Source organism: Egretta garzetta, unplaced genomic scaffold, assembly GCF_000687185.1.
Source record: "Egretta garzetta isolate BGI_Z169 unplaced genomic scaffold, ASM68718v1 scaffold285, whole genome shotgun sequence".
Lineage (NCBI taxonomy): Eukaryota > Metazoa > Chordata > Aves > Pelecaniformes > Ardeidae > Egretta > Egretta garzetta.
In genome coordinates, this window is record NW_009259715.1 from 847902 (window position 1) to 871909 (window position 24008).

General features: G+C 36.5%; 1 protein-coding gene across 1 annotated transcript in view; it reads right to left on the bottom strand.

Moving 5' to 3' along the window:
- The window catches only part of STXBP6 (syntaxin binding protein 6), an 87323-nt gene that overhangs the window by 34592 nt on the left and 28723 nt on the right, over positions 1 to 24008 (bottom strand). The window contains exon 2 of the mRNA XM_009639062.2: positions 172 to 302. Within this exon, the coding sequence (XP_009637357.1) occupies positions 172 to 302 (131 nt within the window). The remainder of the gene's footprint in view (positions 1 to 171; positions 303 to 24008) is intronic.

Here is a 24008-nt window from a genome sequence, read left to right on the forward strand (position 1 = left end):
ATGAGCTTTGGTCTGCTCCCATCTTTCCATTAAAATCTATTTCATATATTCCATTGAGCTATATCTTCTTGGAGAATTTGCAGATACTTTTTGAATAGTGAAAGAATGCCTGATTCACAAATCAGTTATAAGAGAGCTCAATTTTCATTTTCTAGGAGTGTTCAAACTCACCCGATTAGGGTCTATACCATTGACCTGGCGAAGCTGCTCGAGCATCCACTGCGTTCTCCTGACAAAAGATGTAGAGCCTTCAAATTGCTTCACCTTTGTAATAGATGCTTGGGCTGGTTTCTTGTTTGTCACTGAACATATAAAAGAGAAAACATATAACTGAAATGGGATGATGTTTCTGGAACATGCCATTTAGTTCACTGTATCAGTAGCAGTTTTGCTAGTGTATTTTCTATAATATCCCACAAAGTAAATACATGTCACTGGTTCTGACAGTAGAACTCATTCCCTTTCCTGGATAACATACTGAAAAGCACATTCCTTATTGTCAGGATGATGGTACAATGCCAAACAAGCATTATAGTACTCAAAATTGGATATGTTTTAGCCATTATCAACTTAAGTTGGCAACATCCTGTAAAAAAAAAAAAACAGAGCTAAACTGAAGGTCTTTCCATCTGCATTCTTACTACCACCTTACTGTTCTCTTTTCCCCACACTAATTAGCAGAGCTTTCTCATACCCAGACTCTTATTCATTTCTCTCTTCTTGTCATTTCAAACAAGAGAACACAAAAAAAGAAAGAAAAAGGCATCTCCATGTAAGTCCATTTATGTACCTTTTTTTTTAAAAGGTTACTTTAGACAGACTTTCATGTTGGTGATTAATTGGAAAAAACAGAGGTTTCTCCAATCTTTTCACATGTCACATGTAGGTCATGCTTGTATAACACCACCACCATCTAATGACAATTAATTCCCAATTCCCAGTTTCCAGTTGGCAGACATGCACTTACGGCACTGAGAAAGTAAGCCTACCCAATCAGACAACAGTCTGTGAAAAATAGTCATAAGCAGTAACTAAAGATCACCCCCCCTCCAAATATTAGGTACCACAAAGACCATAAATAAGAATGATCTTACTTTTTATAAACAAAATATATATTAAACCCCACAAAGTCAGTCATGCAAGACAGCTCTGCTTGGGGGGGGGAAGGGGGAGAAGCAATATAAAACACTCCAATTAGCGTATCCTTCGCTCTGCATCAGGTTTTCAAAGACTACTTAAACATTAAAGCTAACTTTTCAACAGCAGGAAAACTGGCTTCCAGTATTAGATTTTTTTTTCTCTAAACAAACAAATTTTCTTTTCATCAGTCTAACTTTTAACCTCCATGAAAGTTTTATAAGCAGTTTTAGGCATTTTCTATAGGCATACCCTGTATTTTATTTACTTGTTATTTATCTGTTGCTATATGTTGTCACTTCCAAACACATTTTCACTTTCTGTGAAGAAATAATTTGTAGAATCATTGTACTGCACAATCTATTAAAGCTGGCATACCATTTATTTTACTCCTTAAACTCATTATTTCCGAAAATCCTTTTATTCATATGGTCCTCCAAAAAGAGTATTATCGGAAAAGTCACTTTTCTCTGCTTTTAGATGCTGGCAGTTGAAGAAGACTTTTAAAATAATCAAGACTTGAATAGCAAGATAGCTTATTTTTGTGCACTCCCTTTACCCAAATAATCAGGTGGCTTCCTACTCTGAAGATGCATGCTGCATACGCTTCTGCACTCAGGGTCACAATTGTACAGTAAGTAAACATTGATGTAATACCTTATTCAGTAAAGTTAAAAAGTTACTACAGTTTCTTAGGATGAAAATTTACCACTGCACAGATCACTGTCTTGATGTTAAATATACTTTGGAATAGATCAGCAAATTCTGATTAATACAAGAATTTCTTTTCAATCTCTCAGGTTTACACATTTTCAGTTCAGTGTGTGTCTCTGCATGTGAAAAGTCCAAGCACCCTTATAAGAACTTAATTTAATAAACAGAAAATTCATTTCCAAGGAAATTTTAGTAAGTAAAAAAAATTTAAAAATCAGATACTAACATTTCACATGGCAGATAATTGTTTTTAAGAAGTTACTTTAGAATAGAAAGCATAACTGGACTCAATATATTGACTAGACTATTGATAAGAATGCAATGCTGTAAGTCTCTTAATCAGCAGGTGAAGCAGTGAGAACCAAACTGGTGCAGTATATGATCCAGAACTGCACATCAAATGGTATAGAACAGAGAAAATCAATGTAGTATCAGAAAGGCAGCAGCAAAATTAGATCAGAACAACTACTGAAATGTAATGACTGAGTATTACCAAGAAGTGAGATTAGTATTAGAGATTCATTGATTGCTCAATGCCCTATGCACTCAAGCCTGACAATATCAATGGAGCAGAGGTGACAAGCATCCTATCTATACTTACATGGTATATATAGGTTCTGTTTTTATTGCAAGATTACACACTACTGAGTGGGAAACAAATTCAAAAGTTACACAAGCAGACCACAAACTCATGTCTTACCTTCCCTGAATTCACCCCTTCTAATATCTACTCACGTCTTTTTTGCCACCCCCAGTGACCACTTTGGCAGACTCCGTAGCACTCCAGCTGGACCAAGTCTCACATATTTTCTACAAAGCAGTACTAATAGAACGCTATCTAACAGTGGCTCAAGATTTGTGGTCTGTGGATTATTCCCCTTCCATGTAAAACAGCCAACAATCTGAATGAGCCATGTATAAAAAAAAAGTGTATACTATACATAAGCCACATATAGAATTAAAACTAGTAGCATTGCCAAACAAAGCATTCGAAACCAGGAAGCACTAGATGGAATAATTATGTGACCAAATGCTATTTTTACCCCCTCAGAATCGCATGGATAATCAATTATGAGATGTATAGCCTTAAACTTTAATACAGTAAACTCACTGCTCTGAAGGTTTCTACATGGCATACATTCTAGTGCTTTTAAAAACAGGGTCCATTTCAAGGTGAAAATATAAAATTTTACAAATATTATAGTTAAACACTAAATGTCTAATCTCAACATCTCCATAAATTGTTGGGCTGATTTGACATATCCAAAATCTAATTCTCCAAACTCCTCTGCAGCTTTGTCTTCGGCCGGAGCCATCAATACTCTCTACTTTGGCAAAAGATGTTCACATTAAGCACCTAAACTTCATAAACTCTTGAAAATCCCTATTAACGATCAACTGTAAAAACATCTTGATTAGACGACTGTCTCCATATCATCCACCACGCAGTAACTCTGGGAGAGGCTGAGAGGGCTCTACTACAGAAGACCTTATAAGGGTCTTGGGTCTCTTGTAATCCTGGACAGAAATTCAGTCTCAAGTTAGCTGATGTGATCCTCTTGGAAAAACGGCAGTTCTCCCTTTAGGTCTCACACTTGTAATTACTGTGCACAGCCAAACAGATCTAGTTGCATGTCACCTTTTGTGTCTCGGTATTTTAGGAAAAAGCTAGCATTTCTAGAACATTCAAAAAAAACTGCTGCTAGCCACGAACCCACCGAACTTGCTTTAAAACCTTCATTTAGTCCATGACAGCTTGACAGTAGTATGGCAGTCATTACAACTCTGCAAAACCCTTTGGCAGCTGGGAAAACCATCCTCACTAGCTGCTCATTATGTTGCTTTGCAAACTAGAGCGCTTCCACACAAACCACTGCGTGGGTGTTACCTTGCAAACATGTAAAAAGGCTTTTCTTAAATCTGAAAAAAATTGGAAGCAATTACATGCTTCTAGCCACATTCCCTCTCTAACGAGTCATTCCAACATGTTCCCTAAAATTTTCCACAATAATTATTCTCCTTAATAAAATAAAATACAATGTTTAAGTTATACTTCAATTTTAGGTGGGGTTTTCTGTTTGCTGCTTTTTTTTTTTTTTAACAGAACTTAAAGTATGCCTTCAAAATATGAAGCTGTAGTAGTGCGGACAAAGCACATTTATTTGGAATCCATCAGTAGATGGTAGGTCCATATGGTAATTTCTGTGTGTCATCAGATACAATAAAATAAGCTTTTTAATTTTTTTTTTTAAAGGAACATGCAGTTGGTAAAGTAAGAAAGAATGTATGAGAAGTAAGCTACAGCAATTTATCAATTGATAATGGAAGACATTGTGAGGGTTTTTTTTGTTTGTTTATTTGTTTTTTTTAACACTAGATTAATATACAACCACTAGTCTCCGAGTCAGAAACAGCACTATTTCTTCTGGGATTGAAGACATTAATAATCATTTTGCATCTTAAATAAAAATATGTTATAGTATTAAGTTTCAAAGAGGTTGTTAAAGCTTGAGATCACACGCATTTAAGTAAAAAACTCTGTTTCAAAAGCAGATCGGAGAATATGAAGCAGAAATAGTCAGATTGGAATTAGCTTTAGAGAATGCTGTGACAGAGTCAGGAAAGTCACTGTTCTCATCATTTAGAACACATGGAAACAAACTTATTTGAATTCCAGACCTTAACTAGAATCCAGTACCATGTGCATGTTTAGCATCTATAGCAGCAAATCAATACAGCTCTTCACACAGAAAGCTAAAGGAGACTAAAGTCACAGCCCAACTTCATCTCATCTGCAGTCCAGAATATATTTTCTTAATTTTTTCAGTCTTCTAAAGTATCTTTATTTGAATGGAAAAGATAAAATAATGAAAAATGGTTAATTCCTTAAATACCTAACCCCAAAGCTTTCAACCACAGCACTATGAACTTCTATTGTTTTATCAGATTTGAAATGCATATTTAAAAAGCAGTGTCTGTCCTTGAAGTCTTGTATCTGAATACCTGATTTTGTTTTGGACATTTTAAAATTTGGATCTGTGTATTTAATAACTTAAAATCTAGGTAAGTAGGAATCTTAAGACAAATGGCTTAATTGCCTCACAGAATTTTTAGTCATATCGCAGTGTATTTCTAAAGTGCTGAATGACTGAAATAACTACTGAAAGGAGAAATTAAAAAGTACAAAGTCTTGAAGCAGGCAGTGACTACTGCAACTATTCATATTAGAACAAGCATTTCTTTTTTTTATCTGAGCACCACCCAGATTAATAAATTAAGCAGCCTTAACTTTTGTTGCTGTTGTGTCACTAGCTCTTGAGGGGGAAAAAAGAAATAGTGCAAATGAAGTAAAAAAATTTAAGCAAATTACTTTCATCTATGAGATTTTTTCATTTGTGAAAGTGACAGACTCACTCACTCCTGAGTGGGCCTGCAGAAGTCTACTGAAGGCACTGGCTATCTGTGTAGTTCAATCTAAGTTCAAACCAAAACAATTGATCAGTTTAACGTTCGATCAGCATAATCTATCTGTATGTCAAGTCCTCTACAGTGGATATTCATCCCTCAATTCACAAATAACCAATGATGCAAAGTTTGTCATACTGGCTGTTAATAGTTAATGATGGAAAAAATCTTTAGAATGAACTCACAACAGTCTAAAGCCTCTGATGAAGAAAAAGTTGAACTCAGTACCAGGGCAGTGTGATGTGATTTTATGGTTACTGTATCTAGAATTTAATCATTCTTACCTTCTTGTAGAAACACTGCCCTAAAGCAAAACTCTTCTTTTCACAGTGAGACTAAGCCTAAAAACAGCCAGGAGTTTCCTAAAAAGCTTTTGATTCAGTCAGAATAAAAAGAACAAGTTTTAAAGTAGGAACACATTTTAATTAAAAATATTATTTAATATCCGACACAGATTTTATTAGGAAATAGATAAAATTATGTATTAGCATTTGTGGTAGAAATGCTTTTTTTTTTTGTTTCCTCCAAGCCATTTCTTAAGGAAAAAAAGTAGGTTATGAACAGACTGTGACAGAGATAATTACTCCTCTATACTTTCCAGTTCTCCAGAGTTACATATGGAAAAGCTGTCTGTTCCCTCCAGACTTCTGTTTGTGCAATTACATCTAATTCTCATTCTACATGCCCCTTCACTCCCAGCCACCAAGGAAACAGCTATTTCATAAACCTGCAAAAAGCTCATTGACTATAATTCTGACAGTCACGTACACAGTCCTAGGAAGCTATGGCTATTAGTTAGGCTGATGATCTGCAGTTTCTGACCATCGGAAAAAAAATAGTGAATTTTGTTTCTTTGTCCAACTGCTGCTCAATTCTGCAACATGCTTGATTTTTTGTATCCAGAGGACAAAGCATGAATAACTTATGGAAATGCCTCAGAAGTCTGAAGAAACCCAAGACATTTCTTTCTTGCAAATATCATAAAGTACAAATGCTCAAAGAAAAGACAACAAGATATCTACAAGGACTGACCCTCATTTGCTATTCTCACCAACATGACTGCAAAGCGAAAGTCAAGAAAAGAAGATTTACCTCTCTTCCTCTAACATGAGGAGCTCTTCCTTCTGTCACAAGAACAACCTTACAATTGTTTCCCTCCACATTTCAAAATCTTATTCTCCCTGCTTTCTTCCCAGAGTGAGCAAATGGCATCTAGACAGGGGAAAGGACTCTAAATCACACATCCCTCGACCCTTATGATAGTAGCAGCTAGTATTATTGCTACCTGCAGCACTCCAAGGTAGTTTGAACTACTACTGTTCAGGCCACATGGTCCTATAAGCAAAACATCGTCCTGGCAAGCAACTTCTAGAATTTCTGAAAGCAACTTTCCAACAAGCAGACAAGTAAGGAGGATTAAGATGAAGCAAAAGGGTACATTATGACCTATTTAGGTATTAAAGAATAATGACCAGATACATGACACTGTCTTAATATACCATGTGGATTTCAGGAAAACTATTTCCAGTCCGCTTCACTTGATGGTTGTGAGCTTTGCTCTCTATCAAGTCCAGCTTTGAGTTTGCACACCAAAATTTGTGGTATTTCATGTTTTCTCAGAGCAGTTTCAACTAAATACTGATTTAATGTGGAATCTAAATTACTTCTAGAACTTTAAGCCTTCACATGGTGGTTGCCCAAGGGCAACCTCCTGCAACCTTCATACCTGCCACGGGTTCTTAGATCTCAGCTATCTATAATAGAAAGAAATGCTCTGAGAAGAATAAGAATCCAGACTTACATTGCCACCTCCAGGATTAATTTAAGGTACAGAAGAAAAAGGGTATGTTTGCAGTAGAAGACAGCTAACCTTACTGAAAATTAACAAAAGCAGCTAAAACTGGGGCAGGTTTAAATTCCCACTTGCTGGTCAAGGCTTGTCAGCTGTCAAAATGGCTGATAAGTTGAGGCTTGACTTCTCAGAATTGCGTTTACTACTTTTACCCAGTATTTCCCCTTTCCTTTCTTTGACAATGCTGCTTTCTCACCATCTGGGATCTAAGGACCTGAAAGCAGGGAGAAGCTGCAGAGTTCTCACCTTCTCCACTTGCCAAATAGGACATGGGGATGTCAGTGGCCCTAAATACACAGCAGTTTAACCAAAAAATAATTCCTTCAGGCACAGCATAATGTTTTGACATCAGATTGGAAAACACAAAGAAAAGGGAAGCTTTCAGATACAACAGAGGCACACTACTCATAAGTCTAAACACATACTGTTTGCTCCCAGAGCTCTTCCCAATAGTCCAAATAACAAACAATTTATATCATCTGTCTGCTTAAATCAGCACCTACTGCATCACTACCTCTTACAAAGTTGCCAGCCTCACTGTCATTGCTTTCCAGATAAAAATGTACAAAATATGTATCTCTTAATTAAGGTTTATTCATACATTGTTTGAGTATATAGTTTTGATTAAGTAATATTTTTTCTTTGTCTACACACAAGTTATCTTTATCTGCTCAACAGTAAACCAAAAATAAAATCCTAAAAAAAAAAAAAAAAAAAAAAAATAAAATTAAAAAAAAAAAGAAATCAGTTACCCTGGAAATTCAGATTAAGGTATGTGGTATGTTCCCAAGATGAAAAACTAGACAAAACAGTTTTCTGGTGCCTTCAAGTAATTAAAAAAAAAATAGCTTTGGGTTGCAATGGGTTTTTCCATGTGTAAGACACCATAAAATACTATAAGCCTGAAGTGAGAGCCTGTATGTTGTCCAAACATACCAAGCGCATTAATAAAACATTGCTGCTTATAGGCAGAGTGCCTTGCCTTTCAGTTTTGCACCTAGTTTTCCATTATATTTACATTTTGCAGAACCATGTAAATACACGTCCTTAAAAATAGTTTTTATGCCTATTCAAACACTGTAAGCCCCATCACATCATGTACATTACAGACTTTACAGTTTCTTGACAGACTCATTTTTCATTCCTATCAAATTTTTAAAGCTAGAAAGACAGAAGTATTGCAGTTATAAATTAATAGCGTGCTTAAATTATTCCTCATATACTATAGTAATACAGTTTAAGGTATTGATACCAAAGCAACTGCTTTTCATGTTGGCACAGTTACATAGACAGATGCAGTTAATAGTGGAAAGAATGGCAGACTTCATTTTATAGCCAGAGAAAGCTTCTGCTTAACTGCAAATGTTTGGAAAGGAATCTCATTAAACACATATTCACTTCCAGAATGATGATTGAACTTCCAGGTTTTGTTGGAATTGCCTTTTACTATTCCATATTGCAAAGCAGCCAACTTTCAAACTTTTCCCACCTCCTTTTTCCTTCACATGGATAGTCAGCTGCATTTAAAGACTCTTGAGAATTTTCTAGGCAAATATAGCCTATTTGAATTGTGTATATGTTTTTAATTAAAAACTAGTTGAGAGGACAGGATGGTGGTCTGACAGATCTGTCAAGGCACTGTTGCTGCAGAGAAAGATGATGGGTGTTCCAGCCAGGTCCCAGGGAAGAGGGATGACTTCCTCATAACCCAGGGACCAAAGTCTTCATCAGGGACCTCTCAACCAGCACAGAGATCCTGCTGATCCTGGCCTAGAGCATTTTGCATTAGTAGTTTACCTTGCCCTGGGATGGTAGAGCCTCACTTCTTAACTGTAAGGTATTTGGTGACTGAGAATTTCAGCCCCTCATAGCATGTGCCCCTGCCTTCTGTATTAATCTGGATCATCAAACAGCTTCAATATTCTTAGCTCTTTTCTTAAAAGGAAGGCAGCATCCTACACAGACTTGGCTGAACAGGATACTTTAAATAGCCATGTAAGCATTTACACACACTTCAGAAAATCCCACCTCAAATCTAGTTTAGAAATCAAAGCTCAAGATGCAGACCACAGTGAATATCTGTGTGGGTGGCTCGGAGAGATTTCTTTTATCACATTCTGGTCACTTCAGCACCTGCAACTATGGAGAACCAGTTAAAGTCAACAGCACAAAAAGTAATTCTACTCTTAGTAAGTGGAATTTGGAAATTCCCGTACGAGTTAACAGATGTGCATCCGCATGCAGAGAATACACTAGGAATTACCTCACCAGCCTGAAAACAACATTTGAACTTCACAGCAAGTGTCCCGAGGGGCAGGAAGAGGCTCTGGAAAACTAAGGTTCGAATTCATTACTCAGTAACTCACACAAAAAGTATGGTATTACAAGATAGTTCTCCATTTATAAGTTTGCTCAGAGAACTTGACAGGCTTCAGGTTCTGGAACAAATTGTCCAATGACTTAAGAACCTACAGTGTAAGAGGACTCTGTTTTAAGAGAGTTGGGTATTTACTGAAGCTTTTAAAGAAGTGACTTATAGAACACTCTGCTCTTTTCTTGATTTTGTACTTAATGACTGAAAATACAGTAAATGAGACCTACTTTGAAAGAAAATACTTTGCACACAGCAGATGCAAGAAAGAGACTCTACTACCTCTGCTCAAAACAAAATCCCTAGCTTTGGCCATGCAACAGCCTAAGAGTAGCAGTGGGCAAATTATTCCATATTCCGATGACTCAAACTTTCAGATGGACACAATTCTACAAAAACTTCCACATTCACATGGGGCATGATAACATCTAAGTCTCAATACAAGCAACTAAAAAAGGCTGGTAGACTGACCACTTTGGATTACGAAGAAATTATAAAACACACACACAAATCAAATCAAAACAACAAAAACCCCAGAATCACATCTGTGGGGAAGTACAGGGCGTGACTGAAGGACAGGCCAAGCAGGAAGAATAACAAGTAAGTGGGCCAACGGCTGCAATCCCAAGTTATCATCATACATTATTTTAACTGAAGCCAGTTATTTAAATCCTGTCCATTCAACAAAAAAAAAATTAAAAAATTATCTCAACCTATGAAGTACCCTACGCACAGTATTTAACCCACCACACTTTTACTGAGCAGAAGCCAGATATCCAGCCTTTCTTATATCTTCATGCTGGAAATGCAGTAAGTATTGTGAAGGGATGTTTTTATGTACTGACTTTTTTTTGCTGTCTGAATTATTTTCTGCAGACAACTGAATGAAATAAAGCAAGCAACATATGTGTTTCAGGTAGCACTTAGCCTGAGATCTAAACGTAGGGAGGCAGGAATCTCTAAAGTATGTATATTCTGAATATTTTGAACTTAAGTTTATAGAAATAAAGACTACCAGTACCACTACTATTAGACCTGAGAGAATGCTCATATTATGTGTCTTACACAAAATCCAAAGGATATTTTGTATATCAGCAGGTCCCATTCCTATCTTCCCAGGGAGGTGGTCGAGTCCCCATCCCTGGGGGTATTTAAAAGAAGGGTAGATGAGGTGCTTAGGGACATGGTTTAATGGTGGAATGGCAGTGCTAGGTTAACGGTTGGACTTGATGATCTTAAAGGTCTTTTCCAACCTAGACGATTCTATGATTCTATCCTACGTATTCATGGTGTAGTTTGTTTTGTTTTTTTTTTATTTCATATATATATATATATGAATGATCAGACTTTTGAAATGCAATCTTATCACTCCTATGTTTTAACTGCTTTAAAAAGTGGGAAAGCAATAAAGTAACTGTAGGCACCAATCTTCACAAGTTTATATATTAAACACTATCAAGGCAGTTTAGAGGTAAGACCAAAAACCTCCATGGGACATAATGCTGTGCAGTGTTTTCTAGAGAGTTCAGCAGACAGCATCCTTGTCACACTTCCAATGCCCATTGTGCTTCTGGAAATCAGTTCTCTATCCGTCTGCAACCAAGGGTTTTCAATGACTGCTCTTGCACACAGAGTTCAGTGGTTAAGTGCTCTTTCAATGGCATCAACCAACAAGTATTCTCGACATAACCCACAAAATAGAGACTTTCCTAAACCTTCACAAATATTCCCTACGGCTTCAATTATCTGAAGAGACGCAGTATGGTCTCCTGCCAAGATGTTCACTACTATTTCCATGTGCTGTTCAACAACAGCATTTCAGGGTCAGAAATCACATCCACTTATTTTTAAGCCAATTTGGTTTGCAAAGTACTTTGAGACCATGAAATGGAAGGTCATATGTGGGTAATATTTAAAATTTTGAAATCTGTATGCACGTGGACAGTGATTTGAAAACCAAGTGAAATTGAGACCCTAACAAGGCTAACTTTAAAAGTGCTAAAAAAATTCATTTTACAGAAATAAGTGTCTTGCTGAACTGGGACGCAACACTTCAGCTGTGTATTTACCCTCCATCCTTTTCCAGTATGCTTTATTCTCCTGCTCCATTTTAAACTTGTACAATGACGGCATTTCTCAAACTGCCTTTTTTTCTTTCAACTATTGATTTATTGCAGCTACCCACTGAGCTTGTTTCACTTCGTGAACAAGATGCAGATAATTAAAGTGTCTAGAAACTATACTGTATGTGTACTTTAGTACTTCTACTATACCAATGCTTGCTTACAAACTGACATTGAAAGGCCCTATTACAATAAACCCAGAGCAAACAGCCACAGGCAACACCAGAAGAATGAGAGGGGCAAACACTGAACAAGTGGTTACAGCTCTAAAAAATATGGAAAAATGAACGTGAGAAAAAACATGGTAGATGATTTAAAGCAATGAATAGCTATATTTTGGTTCCTTTTATCATTAGACAGGAAAAAAAATAAAAAAATAAAAACGAAATCCCTGTTTCCCTGGCTGCACACTCCAAAATAATCAACACAATCCTGATCTCACTGATGGCACATGTATTAATGTGATGTGATTTTTGTGGGAAAGAAATCAGTAGCTGCTCAGAACCTACAAGAGCAGGTCAGTAAATCCAATGATATATATACCTTCCATTGTCACACTAAAAAGTTGTAAAGAGAGCGAAATAAAAGTATTTATGGCATGAACTGAGGAAAGGCAGCCTTCCACTACTGGTATGGAAACAAACAAACAAAAGCCCCCACAACAAACTCTGGGACTTCATTTGTGTATTTGCTATCTGTATATTTGTTAATACACAGACAATGTACATTAAACAAATTCAAAATGAATCTGAAATGGTTACTTTGTAACATTTACTGAAATTAACAGCAAAACAAATGTATACTTCACCTTATGAGAAATAGTTTTCAGAACTCCAGGACTGCAGCACAGCACCATTGCGCCTGAATGCATTTTAGTGGGGCCATTTGAATGCCTTTTTTTTTTTTTTTTTTTTTTTTTTTTAAAAAAAAAACAGCAAGTATCATACTGGGTCAGTATCTTCAGAAAAGAAAAAAACAATGCAGAAAGACCTTTGGCAATATAGTTCAACTGTGTAAAGATACATAATTTCTCAAGCTTTGAACAGACACTCGAATCTGAGTATTTTAGCTTCACAGATTTTACCCGTGTTATAAAGAGCTACTCTTTTTTTTTTAATACTTGGATCCTAGGTACGTTCACATGTTAAACATATCCAGTAGAAATATATCCCTCATTAGACTCTGTACAAAACACATTTTAATTGCAAAAAAGTTTTCATTCTATATTCTACATTACAAATTTCACACCTGCAGTGGACTAGATTTTATTTGAGGGTTCTCCGTGCAGATAGCATTCAGTTACTGCAGGTAGTATCTTAAGTTACCTGCATACAGCTCCTTTTATTAACATAAAAGATTGCACTATAAGGGACCAGAGCAGAAACTGAAAAGTAAATACTTGGCATCTGAATTGTTACTACTATTACTATTATCGAAAATGTGCTTCTTTTAACTCAATTGGTTTTATTAAAATAAAACTACTCTCATCTGCCATTGCACAATCTTGCAAAGGTGGGACTGAAAATTTGACTTAAATGATAGTTTTCTCATATTTACTATTCTTTGGGAAAAATCTCCAAAACATCAGTTGTCTCTTTACCAAGGAGAGGTCTACCATTTCCAATCATGGAGCTTTCCTAGCCTTTAAGGAAGAAAAAACCCAGAAACCGGTAAAAAAATTTCATAGAGAGTAAATGTGTCAAAAATTATTTCATGGTCTTTGGGTCTATTAGTTTTCCTTCTCTGCTCTGTATCCATTTTGGTAGGATCACAGTGCTTGGAAGGCTTTAGTGAGTGTCTATTAACCTGAGAAGTACTTTCATTACAAGCCAAGCTAAAGAGGAGAAAATGGTTGTGGATTGTTTGGTTAGGGTTTTTTCTTTTGTTTTGTTTGGGTTTGGCTTTTGGAGGGGGGGAAGATGGGGGGATTGTTTGGGTTTTGTGTGTAGTGGGTTTTTTTGTTTGTTTGTTTACAAAGTACAAAGGCAAGCAACATAGTGCCAAAAGTATGTAAAATAAGAGGGGGTTTTTAAATCTGTTTAGGTGGTTTTAGTACTTTTGCCAGTGGGCTATTTCCTGTGTATTGTTTTTCCTTGGAAACAGTTGTCTCCTCAGGCAGGTCAAATAGACATATCCCAACTAAACTATTGGCAAACTGTTAATCCACTGAGGAGGAAACAGTGAATCCTGTCAGATGTAGAATGTGAAAATATTACTGTGAAACGTACCTACATTATGTGGGTTTTAACAATCCTGTTTGATTAAGATCATAATTGCCTTTGCATTGTTATGTTTAGTAAAGACAGTGCTGCTGATCATTGCAATTATTGAAACAGTTTTTTTTCAATTATAACTAATAACATGTCTGTAAGGTGGTCATGGGAGGTTGGTGTGTAATATTAACAGCTGGTTTTGCTTGGTTTTATGAAATGTAATGAAAAGGATGTCCCTCATAATAGTGCAGTACAGTGTGTACAGTAGAAAAGTAAGGTCAGCTGCAAAGGCCTCCTGCTATCAGGATGTATAACGTGCAAAGAAATAAGGTTGAGTCACTCAGGGTTTTTGTGCTCTAAAATAAATTCATGAAGAAAGCTCCTTTTGTAACACTGGCAGTATAGATTATTTTTCGGAGTAATTTTCGCAGGAAAAATTTTCACAAAGGAAAAGCTACTATGAGCAGTAAAATGTTACTGCAAATTAAAAATTAATACTACATTAGCACAGTAAATCATTAAAAGGTTTTTAAGACACTGTTTTCTATTTAAAATGTGTAAGAGTTATTCTAGGTGGGGGTTTTTTGAGACATTTCTGTGTCTATAGGGTGTCTATTTTTCTCATTAAGCATGAGTCATCAATTGAATTTTAAACCTGTTCCCAAAGGGTTTTTTGGTTTAAAATTTCATGTGTTAAGTAATAGCCAGGGGCACATTCAGGTGAGGTTTTCGTAGCTTCACAGCTGAGATTAAATCTGAAGCCAAATTTCATTTAATTGAGTTATGACTAAAGAGAAGAGCATAGTCTTCCACATTATTGTGAAGAAAATCTGGGGCCTGTAAGGACTACCTGGAGTATATTCCTGTAAGAAGTATGCCTTTGAAATAGCAGTAAGTAATCCTATAACATAAGGAGCTATGCATTTTAAGATACACAGATCTATAGGCCTTCTTCAAATGGAAAAGAATGCAAACTGCAAAAAAGAGCTGGTGAGAAAAAAAGCTGGTGGAATGCACTTGAGATGTTTAGTCTTACCTTTGTATGCATGCCCGCACACAACAGCGAGGAAGGTAGTTAATGTACTCAAGTATTGCATGGTAAATAATAAGGTAAAGTTTATCCTTTGGTGTCTCTTTAATTGTGTTTTTCTGCCTGGAAATTACCTATTTCGGTGAACCCTTTAAGAAATAAAAATAGCAGATTGACTGGATACCAGTTTGATCACCTGCTATTCATTGTACTACACCATATTAAATAGTGTAGATTAAATCTACCAAATTAAATCTACACCTAATCATATTAAATCTAGTAGATTTAATGAACCTGCTGAAAATCTTTCAAGTCAGTAAAATCCTTGATGAAGAGAACTGCAAACAGTTTCTCTGAGGTTTCTTATAACTAGCTAATGGGGAAGTGCAAATGCAGACATTTTAAAAATACATGTTGTAACTGACTGGCTGAGAGTTCATGGAAGCAAGCTGTGGAAATCTGTGCATCTGCCACAGCTTTTGGCTTTTCTGACAACATGATGGATATTTCCATATAATTTGTTTTACTCGGATGTCTTGTTTCTATGATTTTAGGTATTTGGCTTTTGAGAACATAACTCTTCAAAATACATTTTCAAAATATTCATTTGTTAAAGTACATAATCATAAATCACTTCTCTATGTGACTTTGGAAAGTTAGGCTTTTATGTAAAGTCTTAAAGACGTGGCTTAGGTGAACTTCCAATGTATGGAGGTGATCTTCACCTTAAACTTGTGCTAGTTATACAGTCTGTGGTTTTGGATATGGAAGCTGTTAGGGAAGTCCTTCAGCTGTCCCCTAATTGCACATCAAAGTGAGACCTGCCCGTGCACAATTCTGTCCTGCCATAAAATGCTCCCTGATGGACCTTTCTTTAGTGGAGTACCTTTTAAAATTACTGTTCAGGGAGGTGTATGTCATTCTTTGGCCTCATTAAGGAGAGTGATTAAGTTGGAGAAATAAAAACTGTTAAAATTACTTGCTAACAGTGTGCATGCTTTCCTTTCTCTTCTACTGTTAAACCTGTTTGGTTTACTCTCTATACATTAATAGACACATTAAGAGGCCAGACCTAAAATCATAGCTGAAATGTGAAGTGAAGCCAAAAGAGAGAAGATATTTCAGTTTGGAAACATTTTAAAGTTTACTTTTGGGTCGCAGGTCAATACTGAAATGTTATTTAACAAGTCTGTATAAATTGCACTAATTTTGGCCATCATCTGTGAATGCCAACAATAGAAGCTACTACAGATGTACATACAAATTCCCCTCTACCAAGTATCAATTATCATCAAGTCACAAAGCCCCCCCAAAAAACAAAGAAAAAAAATCATTAAACTATATGGACCCCCAAAAGCAAAAATCTCATTGATACTGTAAAATAAGTTAAATAGAAACCCAAAGAACTGATTAAAAAAATGAAGTCAGAACTTTCAAAAAGTTTTTATAGCATACATTAGTCATTACCATTCAATCTGAGGTAAGCAGGAAGCATTCAATAGTCCAGCACCCAAGTGCTACAGTATGCCCTTCTTTCAGCTGCCAAAGACAGACTTTACTCATATGACATTTTTTCTGAAAGCTTAAAACCAGTGACTGTCTCCCTCCTCCAGTAAGATGCAACCACAAAAGTCCTTCTCCTTGACAGGGCAAGAAATTAGCCACTGTTTTCATCACTTCCGATACAGAGACTAAAATACAAGACCTTGGTTTTTTGAGAGGTTGAATGATGGAATCTGGAGATAATTAGTGAAGTGTACACCTCAAGAGTTGCAAAAGAAGACATTGACATCCATGTTTTATGAAGTGAGTTGGCTTTTTGAAGGGTTATTAATCACCTCTACACAGGGCCAATTGAGCTAATGACTCAGGCCCTCTCAGTGAAGCTCTACGGACAGGGAATGCATACTAATGCATGATTTGAAACAGATAAGAAGATCAGCTGTGGTGGGTTGACCTTGGCTGGACACCAGGTGCCACACCAAGCCACTCTATCACTCCCCTCCTCAACAGGACAGGTGGGGAGAAAATGAGATGGAAAAAAAACCCCTCCTGGGTCAAGATAAAGGCAGTTTAATAAAAGCAAAGGCCACTCACAGAAGCAAACCAGAGATTTCATTCATTCTCTACTTCCCATCAGCAGCTGACGTCCAGCCACTTCCCGGGAAGCAGGGCTTCAGTACATGTAGCAGTTGCTCCGGAAAACAAACATAGCAAATAATGAATGTCTGCCCTTCTTCCTCCTTTCTCTTAGCTTTTATTGCTGAGCCGATGTCATATGGTATGGAATATGATCTTGGTCAGTTTGGGTCAGCTGTCCTGGCTACGTCCTCTCCCAAGATCTTGCCCACCCCCACCCTACTGGTGAGGTGGGGAAATGTTGGAAAGCCCTGATGCTGTGCCAGCGCTGCTCAGCAGCAGCCAAAACACTGGTGTGTTATCAACACCTTTCCAGCTACCAACACAAAGCACAGCACTATCAGGGCTGCTATGGGAAAGATTAACTCCATCTCAGCCAGACTCACTACAGTTTGAATACTATTTCATCTAAGCTTGGTCTGCTGTGGCTCACTTCACGGAAAAACATAAAGGCAAAACCTCTTCCTCAGAGAAGTATAAAATGTACCAAAACAGTTACACATCTCACCCATGCATCTGCCTTGCAAAACAAAACAACAAGAAAACCCACCCCAAAACACAAAAAACCCACCAAACCAGAAATAAAACCAATTCTATTAGAAGCACTACTGCTTGGGTTTTGTTTGCATGTTTGGTTTGGTTTTGGGTTTGTTGGTTTTTTTTTTCCAAACCATCTGAACAATAGGATTTTTTCTGTCCAACTAAGTAACTATGGAATATTTGTCTGGAAGTATGTGATTTGCATGACTTAAGTGGATCTATTTCCTACCAGAAAACAGCCAGAGAAAGTATAAATTAATCGACAGTACACAAAGGATAACGTAAAGAAAACACACACAGAGGAAAGACTATTTTCTTTAAAGCAATAGCCATAGTGTTCCTGGACACAGTACAGTAATATCAGTCTTTTGAGAGGTGAAAACCACTCATTTTCTTTTGCAAATTTTTGGTATGAGTAACAAATTTATATTTACAGCCAAACTAAACCAGGTGGAGGAAAAAAAAAACAAAAAAAACCACCACGTTCCTCAGATCCTGACTTCCTCTACCGTCAAAGGTTAAACCTGAAGATATTTTGAAGCAGATAAATGCAACAGTTTGAAGACCTTGAAAGGAGGGGGAAAAAAATAACACCAAGGAAAAAGGAGTGAAACATGAAGAAAGTATAGACCACAGAAATCAAGAATCTTAAATACTTAAAATAGTTTCACTATCTTGCAAAGGTTATACAACTAGGACACTCAATAGTTGGAGCTCGTGTCAGCAGGTGTGCCCCCCTCAGCTTGCAGTCACACTGTGGTTCTTGAGCTGTAACAGAGTGGAGCTACCTGCTGTCTTCGTGGGGGGTCGTACAGATGACATTAGTACTACTGCAATCAAATTTAAAAAACAGTTATTCCCACAAAGAGTCACATATCAGGAGAGGAAAAATACAATGCTACAATAGTGCAAAAAATCCATGGCAGTATCTGGAAGACAAATCATTCCCCAAACTAGGAAAAATACAGTAGGATCAATTCAAACTGGAAAAAAAAAAAAAAAAAAAAGCTAAGAAAAATCTGGGTATGAATAAATGCTGAAGAAAAAAAACAATCTGCATTTCACTGAATGTCTCCTTACACAAAACCAGTGTCTGAACATAAAGAGAAATGATACTACAAGCACCACCATAACATCTTGCAGATTTGTTCCTAGTGTTGTCATTACGTATTCATTGCACAATGCAGTAAGAGGGATTTATTTTAAAATGGATTAACTGCTAATTACATCTGCTTGTACTTAATTCCTCTGACTGATTTTTAGGTTCTCTGTGGTAAGAAACGAGATGCAGACCAGCACACTATCAGGCAAATTTGGTACCTGGCAAGACTGTTAAGATGTGAAAACACTTAAGAAATTCCAGTGGGTTTTCTAAAAACATATATTTGAAGTTATGATCTCTAAACACAACCATCTCTGAAGAGATGCACAACATGCAAACTGAAATCTGACAGTGCAGCTTTCTTGTCTTGTGTCGTTTTATTATCTCATTAACAATTTTTTTCAGTCCTTTGCAGCACATTGAAGGTACCAGCATGGATAACCTATACTATGCTACATGTTTTACAAGAAACTCTATGGAAACGTGCTTGATATGGAAAGTGCATTTGGTTTCCTCCAGCCAGACACTAGAAGACTCAAACAAGACCAGATGAAAATAATTAGTCCCTAATTGAGACTACTTGCCTCTTGTGTCTAGAGTAACTTAGCAAGAAAGCTCAGCAGACTTGCTGCAAGAAGTCATGAGAAAATTAATAATTTGTGTTCACTTTCATACATCTGTTGCAATGCTTAACCCTAAACCAAAACACATTAGGCGCACCCATTCCAGGCTAAGGTGCAGAAACATGCCAAATAAAACCCGGTCCAGTCAACAGTTACAGAACAAGCACATCACAGCTATCATTGAAAAGTCGAGTCACATATCAACTTTAATAAATAAGACTTTACCTGTGGAATTGCCTCATGAGGGAGATTAATCTGGCAAAGTTAAAATCAGATGCAGTTTCCTTCACAGCATGATATTGTTACAATCTTGCCACACTTCACTGCTAAATTTTGGAGAAGATAATCAAACTTATGACCAAGCAGTGATACTTTTGGCAATTCTTACCATGAGCAAGAAAAAAATCAGTTTATTTTATCTGATAGAAGCTTCCCTCTCTCACTAAATGTCTTGCATTTCATAGCACGATAGTTCTAATGCAACATACTTGTCATTAAGAGTAAAGTTAATTTGGGACTAACAGGTATATCCAAACTCAAACTCGGGGGGGGGAGGGGGGGGGGGGTATTGTACACTGCACTCAGATTCCCAAAACATTTGTGATTTCAAGACAGACTGGAATTACTTTGTCTAAACATGCTGGAATTACTCCACCACCACCTGCTCGTGTATACAAGTCAGAATCACAGAATCGAAACAGACCTCTCAAGGTCCTCTACTCAAACCCCTGCCCAAAGCAGGGCAAACATTTAACATTCAGTGAGGTTGCTTAATGGCAAAACATAGTAAAACAAAGTGCATAACTCCACTTCCCCATAGTGATTTTAATCTTTTTTTTTTTTCTTTTCCCTTTTAACTGATTGGGATTTCCCCCGATTGTGACTTGTCACCTTTGCCTCCTAGTTTTCTACTGTGCACATCTAAGAAGAATCTATTTGTACCTTCTCTACATCCATGAATAATTCAGGGGGTGGAAGGCTGCAATTAGATCCACCTCTGGCCTTGTCTTCTCTTTCCATCTTTTCTAAACAAAACCAGTTTTCTCAGTCTCATCCCATTGTTCTGGTTGTAGACAAGGTCATGAACTAGGATCGGCTCCAGCATCATCCTCTGCACCATGCCACCAGCACCTGGCCCGTTAGACTCCGAACCACTGAGGAGACACAGAATCACACCTTTGAGCCCTGTTCTTTCCCTCACTTAGCAGTCCACCTCTCCAATCCAAATTACCCTATCTGCCGGCAAGGGCAGAAAGGCAGAGCATTGAAAGCTGTGCTACACTTCTACATGACTGTGTTCCCATATAACTGAGTGGTATTAGATTTACTTGAGGGTTTGCAAATTCCATTACAAGCATCAATACATTGACTTACTGTTGTAATGCAAAACAGCAAGCTAAAGATCTTCTGTCTTTTGATGTCAGTTTTACACAATGCATAATTTTTACCCTCACAATTATTCTATTTCAGCGTTACTTAATTATTGAAGGCTCAGGGCCTAACACTAAAAATCAGACCAATTATATAACGCCAAACACAGTGCCTAAGGGCCTAGCACCAAGCAGATTTGCAAATGAAATTTGTTTTGCAAATTTCAATTTAAGTAATGTCTACATAAGCTTATAGTGAAAGCTTGAATGGACTCTAAAAATACACAGAAATTATGTACCTATTACTCAGAAATAATTCTCTCTTGGTGTCAGCATTTTCTTCTGATCAAATTCTGTATTCTTAACATTTATGTGACAGTAATTTTTAGTGTGCTGACTACTCTGTAAAAATCGCAAGCATTTTAAAGTGAGGGGATTAAGTAAAAGGAAAAAGAACACAATACTTCCACCAAATTATCCATTCCTCCACTTCTCCCCATTCAAATTTAAATTCATATCAGGAAACAGATGCATCTCCAAACACCAGGACTAACAACTGGAATTTCAACATATAACTAACAAATTCCTATTTTTCTTGCATGAAATTTATTACTATGCAAGTTACATGAAATTTTGTATTTGTATTGCATTTTTAAACATTTATTTGGCTTGGTTATGACTTTTTGGAGTTTCTTTCTTATTCCCGGCTTTACATACCCCTAAACCAGACAATTCCCATCCTCAAAGGAAAGCCTCCATGTCTAATCTGGTATTTTATGTGTAATAGAGCATTTGCTTGATTTTCCTGTTCTCTAGTACACAGTATTAATATATTCTATTATTCTAAGCCTCATTGCTTGTAAATTTGCTGTTAATAGCTTCTTTCCACCGCATAGTTTAGAGCCAAAAATCACCAGGAGTGTTGGCTTCTCTGCTGCCTAGTCTGTGAAGGCTCTCCTGTAATTACCCAGTTAAGAGTCATCCATAAATACGCATTGATCAAACTAGTTAAATGGTGCAGCAAAGAAGAAAATATATCTGCTGTCCTTACTGTAAATTGCTTAGTTTAAATGTATCAATGTGTTTCTCTAGGGCTTGAAAAGACGTTGAAATTTGTTATTTAAGATGAGCAGAATGGCCTTGAACTTGAACTACGGTGGTGGCAGTAATAACTCAAGAGCTTTTTCAGTTTCCTTAAGCCTTTACCCTATGTGAAATAAAATTCTTCCAAAGCTTGCTGAAAGTCTTAAACATATTAAACCCTTATAGTAGTAGCTAGAGACCAAAATTGATCATGTTCTCCGCAAAAGACAATAGTTTGCCTTTTTAAAATAAAAAAGTCCAAAGTAAAATTATTTTATAAAAATTGTAATAAAAATGCAGTTGCATTTGTTAAGTTGTTAATAGCTGTAGACAAAGCAAAAAAGCAGGACTGTGTCCTGAGTGATGCATTAATGAAGCAAATCAGTATTACTGCAACACATGTGCTTGTATTCAGCTTTGGCAATTCACAAAGTAAATTCTGAACACTGAGCAAAAGCTACATCAAAGTACCTCACTAAGATATTCCCCAAAGTATTTCTCTTTACACTACACAAGTTAAGAATATATTTTAGAAGATACTTACAGATTTTACCACATTCTATGCTTCTTTGTTGTGAATCTCTATACTTGAGACATAATTCCAAGTGTACAAATGTATAAAGTTAATTATACTCTCACCCAGCTTCCAAAAGTCTAAAAAATAGACTTTCCAACAGACAGCATCATAATGTAAATTGTTACTACTTCCTTCACCTCCTGTTAGTAATACTACATATTTTCATTGCAGATTAGGAAAGATTTCCTAGTAAAGCAATTAATGATACAGATCTTAAGTTTATGCAAGAAAAAAGTTACCACACAACATCCTTCAAAAAGACATTTGCCACATCAGATCAAGATGAACCAAGTATTCAAATAAGAAAATTCAAATTATCATTTACAGGAACTGACTTGTTAGTTTAAATGCACTAAGAAAATGGTACGCTTACAGATCGATGACAGGCATAGTCACATTTTTAATATAACATTCAGAAATTGTATGAGAGCTAACCAAGAAAACAAGGGTCAAAACTTCCTAAAGAAAATAATCCTCCCAAAAAGCACCAGGTTTTATCACTAAACTCAAGCTTCAACAGCTTTGCCCAGTGATTTAAAGTAATTTACATTACCAAAATGACCCCTCAAAAGTATTCATTTCAGTGAATAAAGCTTTTATAACTCCACAAAAATAATATGGCAGTCTTAAATCAGATTTACTTTAAAGAATTAAGATACTGTGAAGTGATAAGCTTTTGGTATATCACTATCCATCTGCTAAAAACAACAGTGACTTACCAAAAGACACCTTATTTTATTGAGAACTTTATCACTTACTGAAGACAAAAGGCATGAAGTCTCTCCATGGACTGTGGCATATTATGCAGTCTGTCCAGTTAGTCAATGAGCTGTCAAGAGGGCCTAAGTCCCAGTCCAACTTCAATTTAAACACATGGCCTTTAAGTCAACTCATCAGCTCATGCAAATCAGCACAAACCCTTTGATGATCATCCATACTGAGGACTTAAGATCAGATGTTACACTGATTTAATAAGCAAGAGGACAACAAGAAAGTTCTGCCAAAGCAAGAAGAGAAGCAACTTCAGTATCACTAGTGGTTCCAGGTAGTGGTTTCTTGTATTAAGAATCCTCTATTTAAAGCAAAAGTTTTGGAAGAACACAAGCAGGACACGTTGTAAATAAATAGAAGCATTACAAGCATAAAACATTTTCCATAAGAATCTGTTTCTAGAGTTTTTTAATTCCTGAATGCCACTCAGAGTTGATCCAGGATTTATTTCAGGGAACAGCCACTTCATACGAAAGCCACCAAATAGTTATTTCTAATAAATAGATTTTAGACTGTTCAACCCTCTACCCCAACCATCTCTATTTAGATGCAGGTTTTTTTGCATTTGTAGCCAGGACACATGCTTTTGAAATTATGCCAAGAATTAGTCAAAACGCATCTTATATCTTCTTGAAACACATTATCTTCTATATTCTCAGTATAACAATCTTTTAAATTATTTCTGAATACAGAGGATTTAAAATTTATTTATTTGCACCTCTCACCCCCCATGATTAAATCTATCAAGACTATTTAACGTCAGTCAAAGGCTTCTTTGTGCAACTTTATTACGACCAGTCTCATCTAGATAAAAAAACACTTTGTCTCAGCTAATATTCTTATATAATACCTTTTCTCATGTAGAGACAATTTTACAGACTCAAGAGTGATTTTTCTA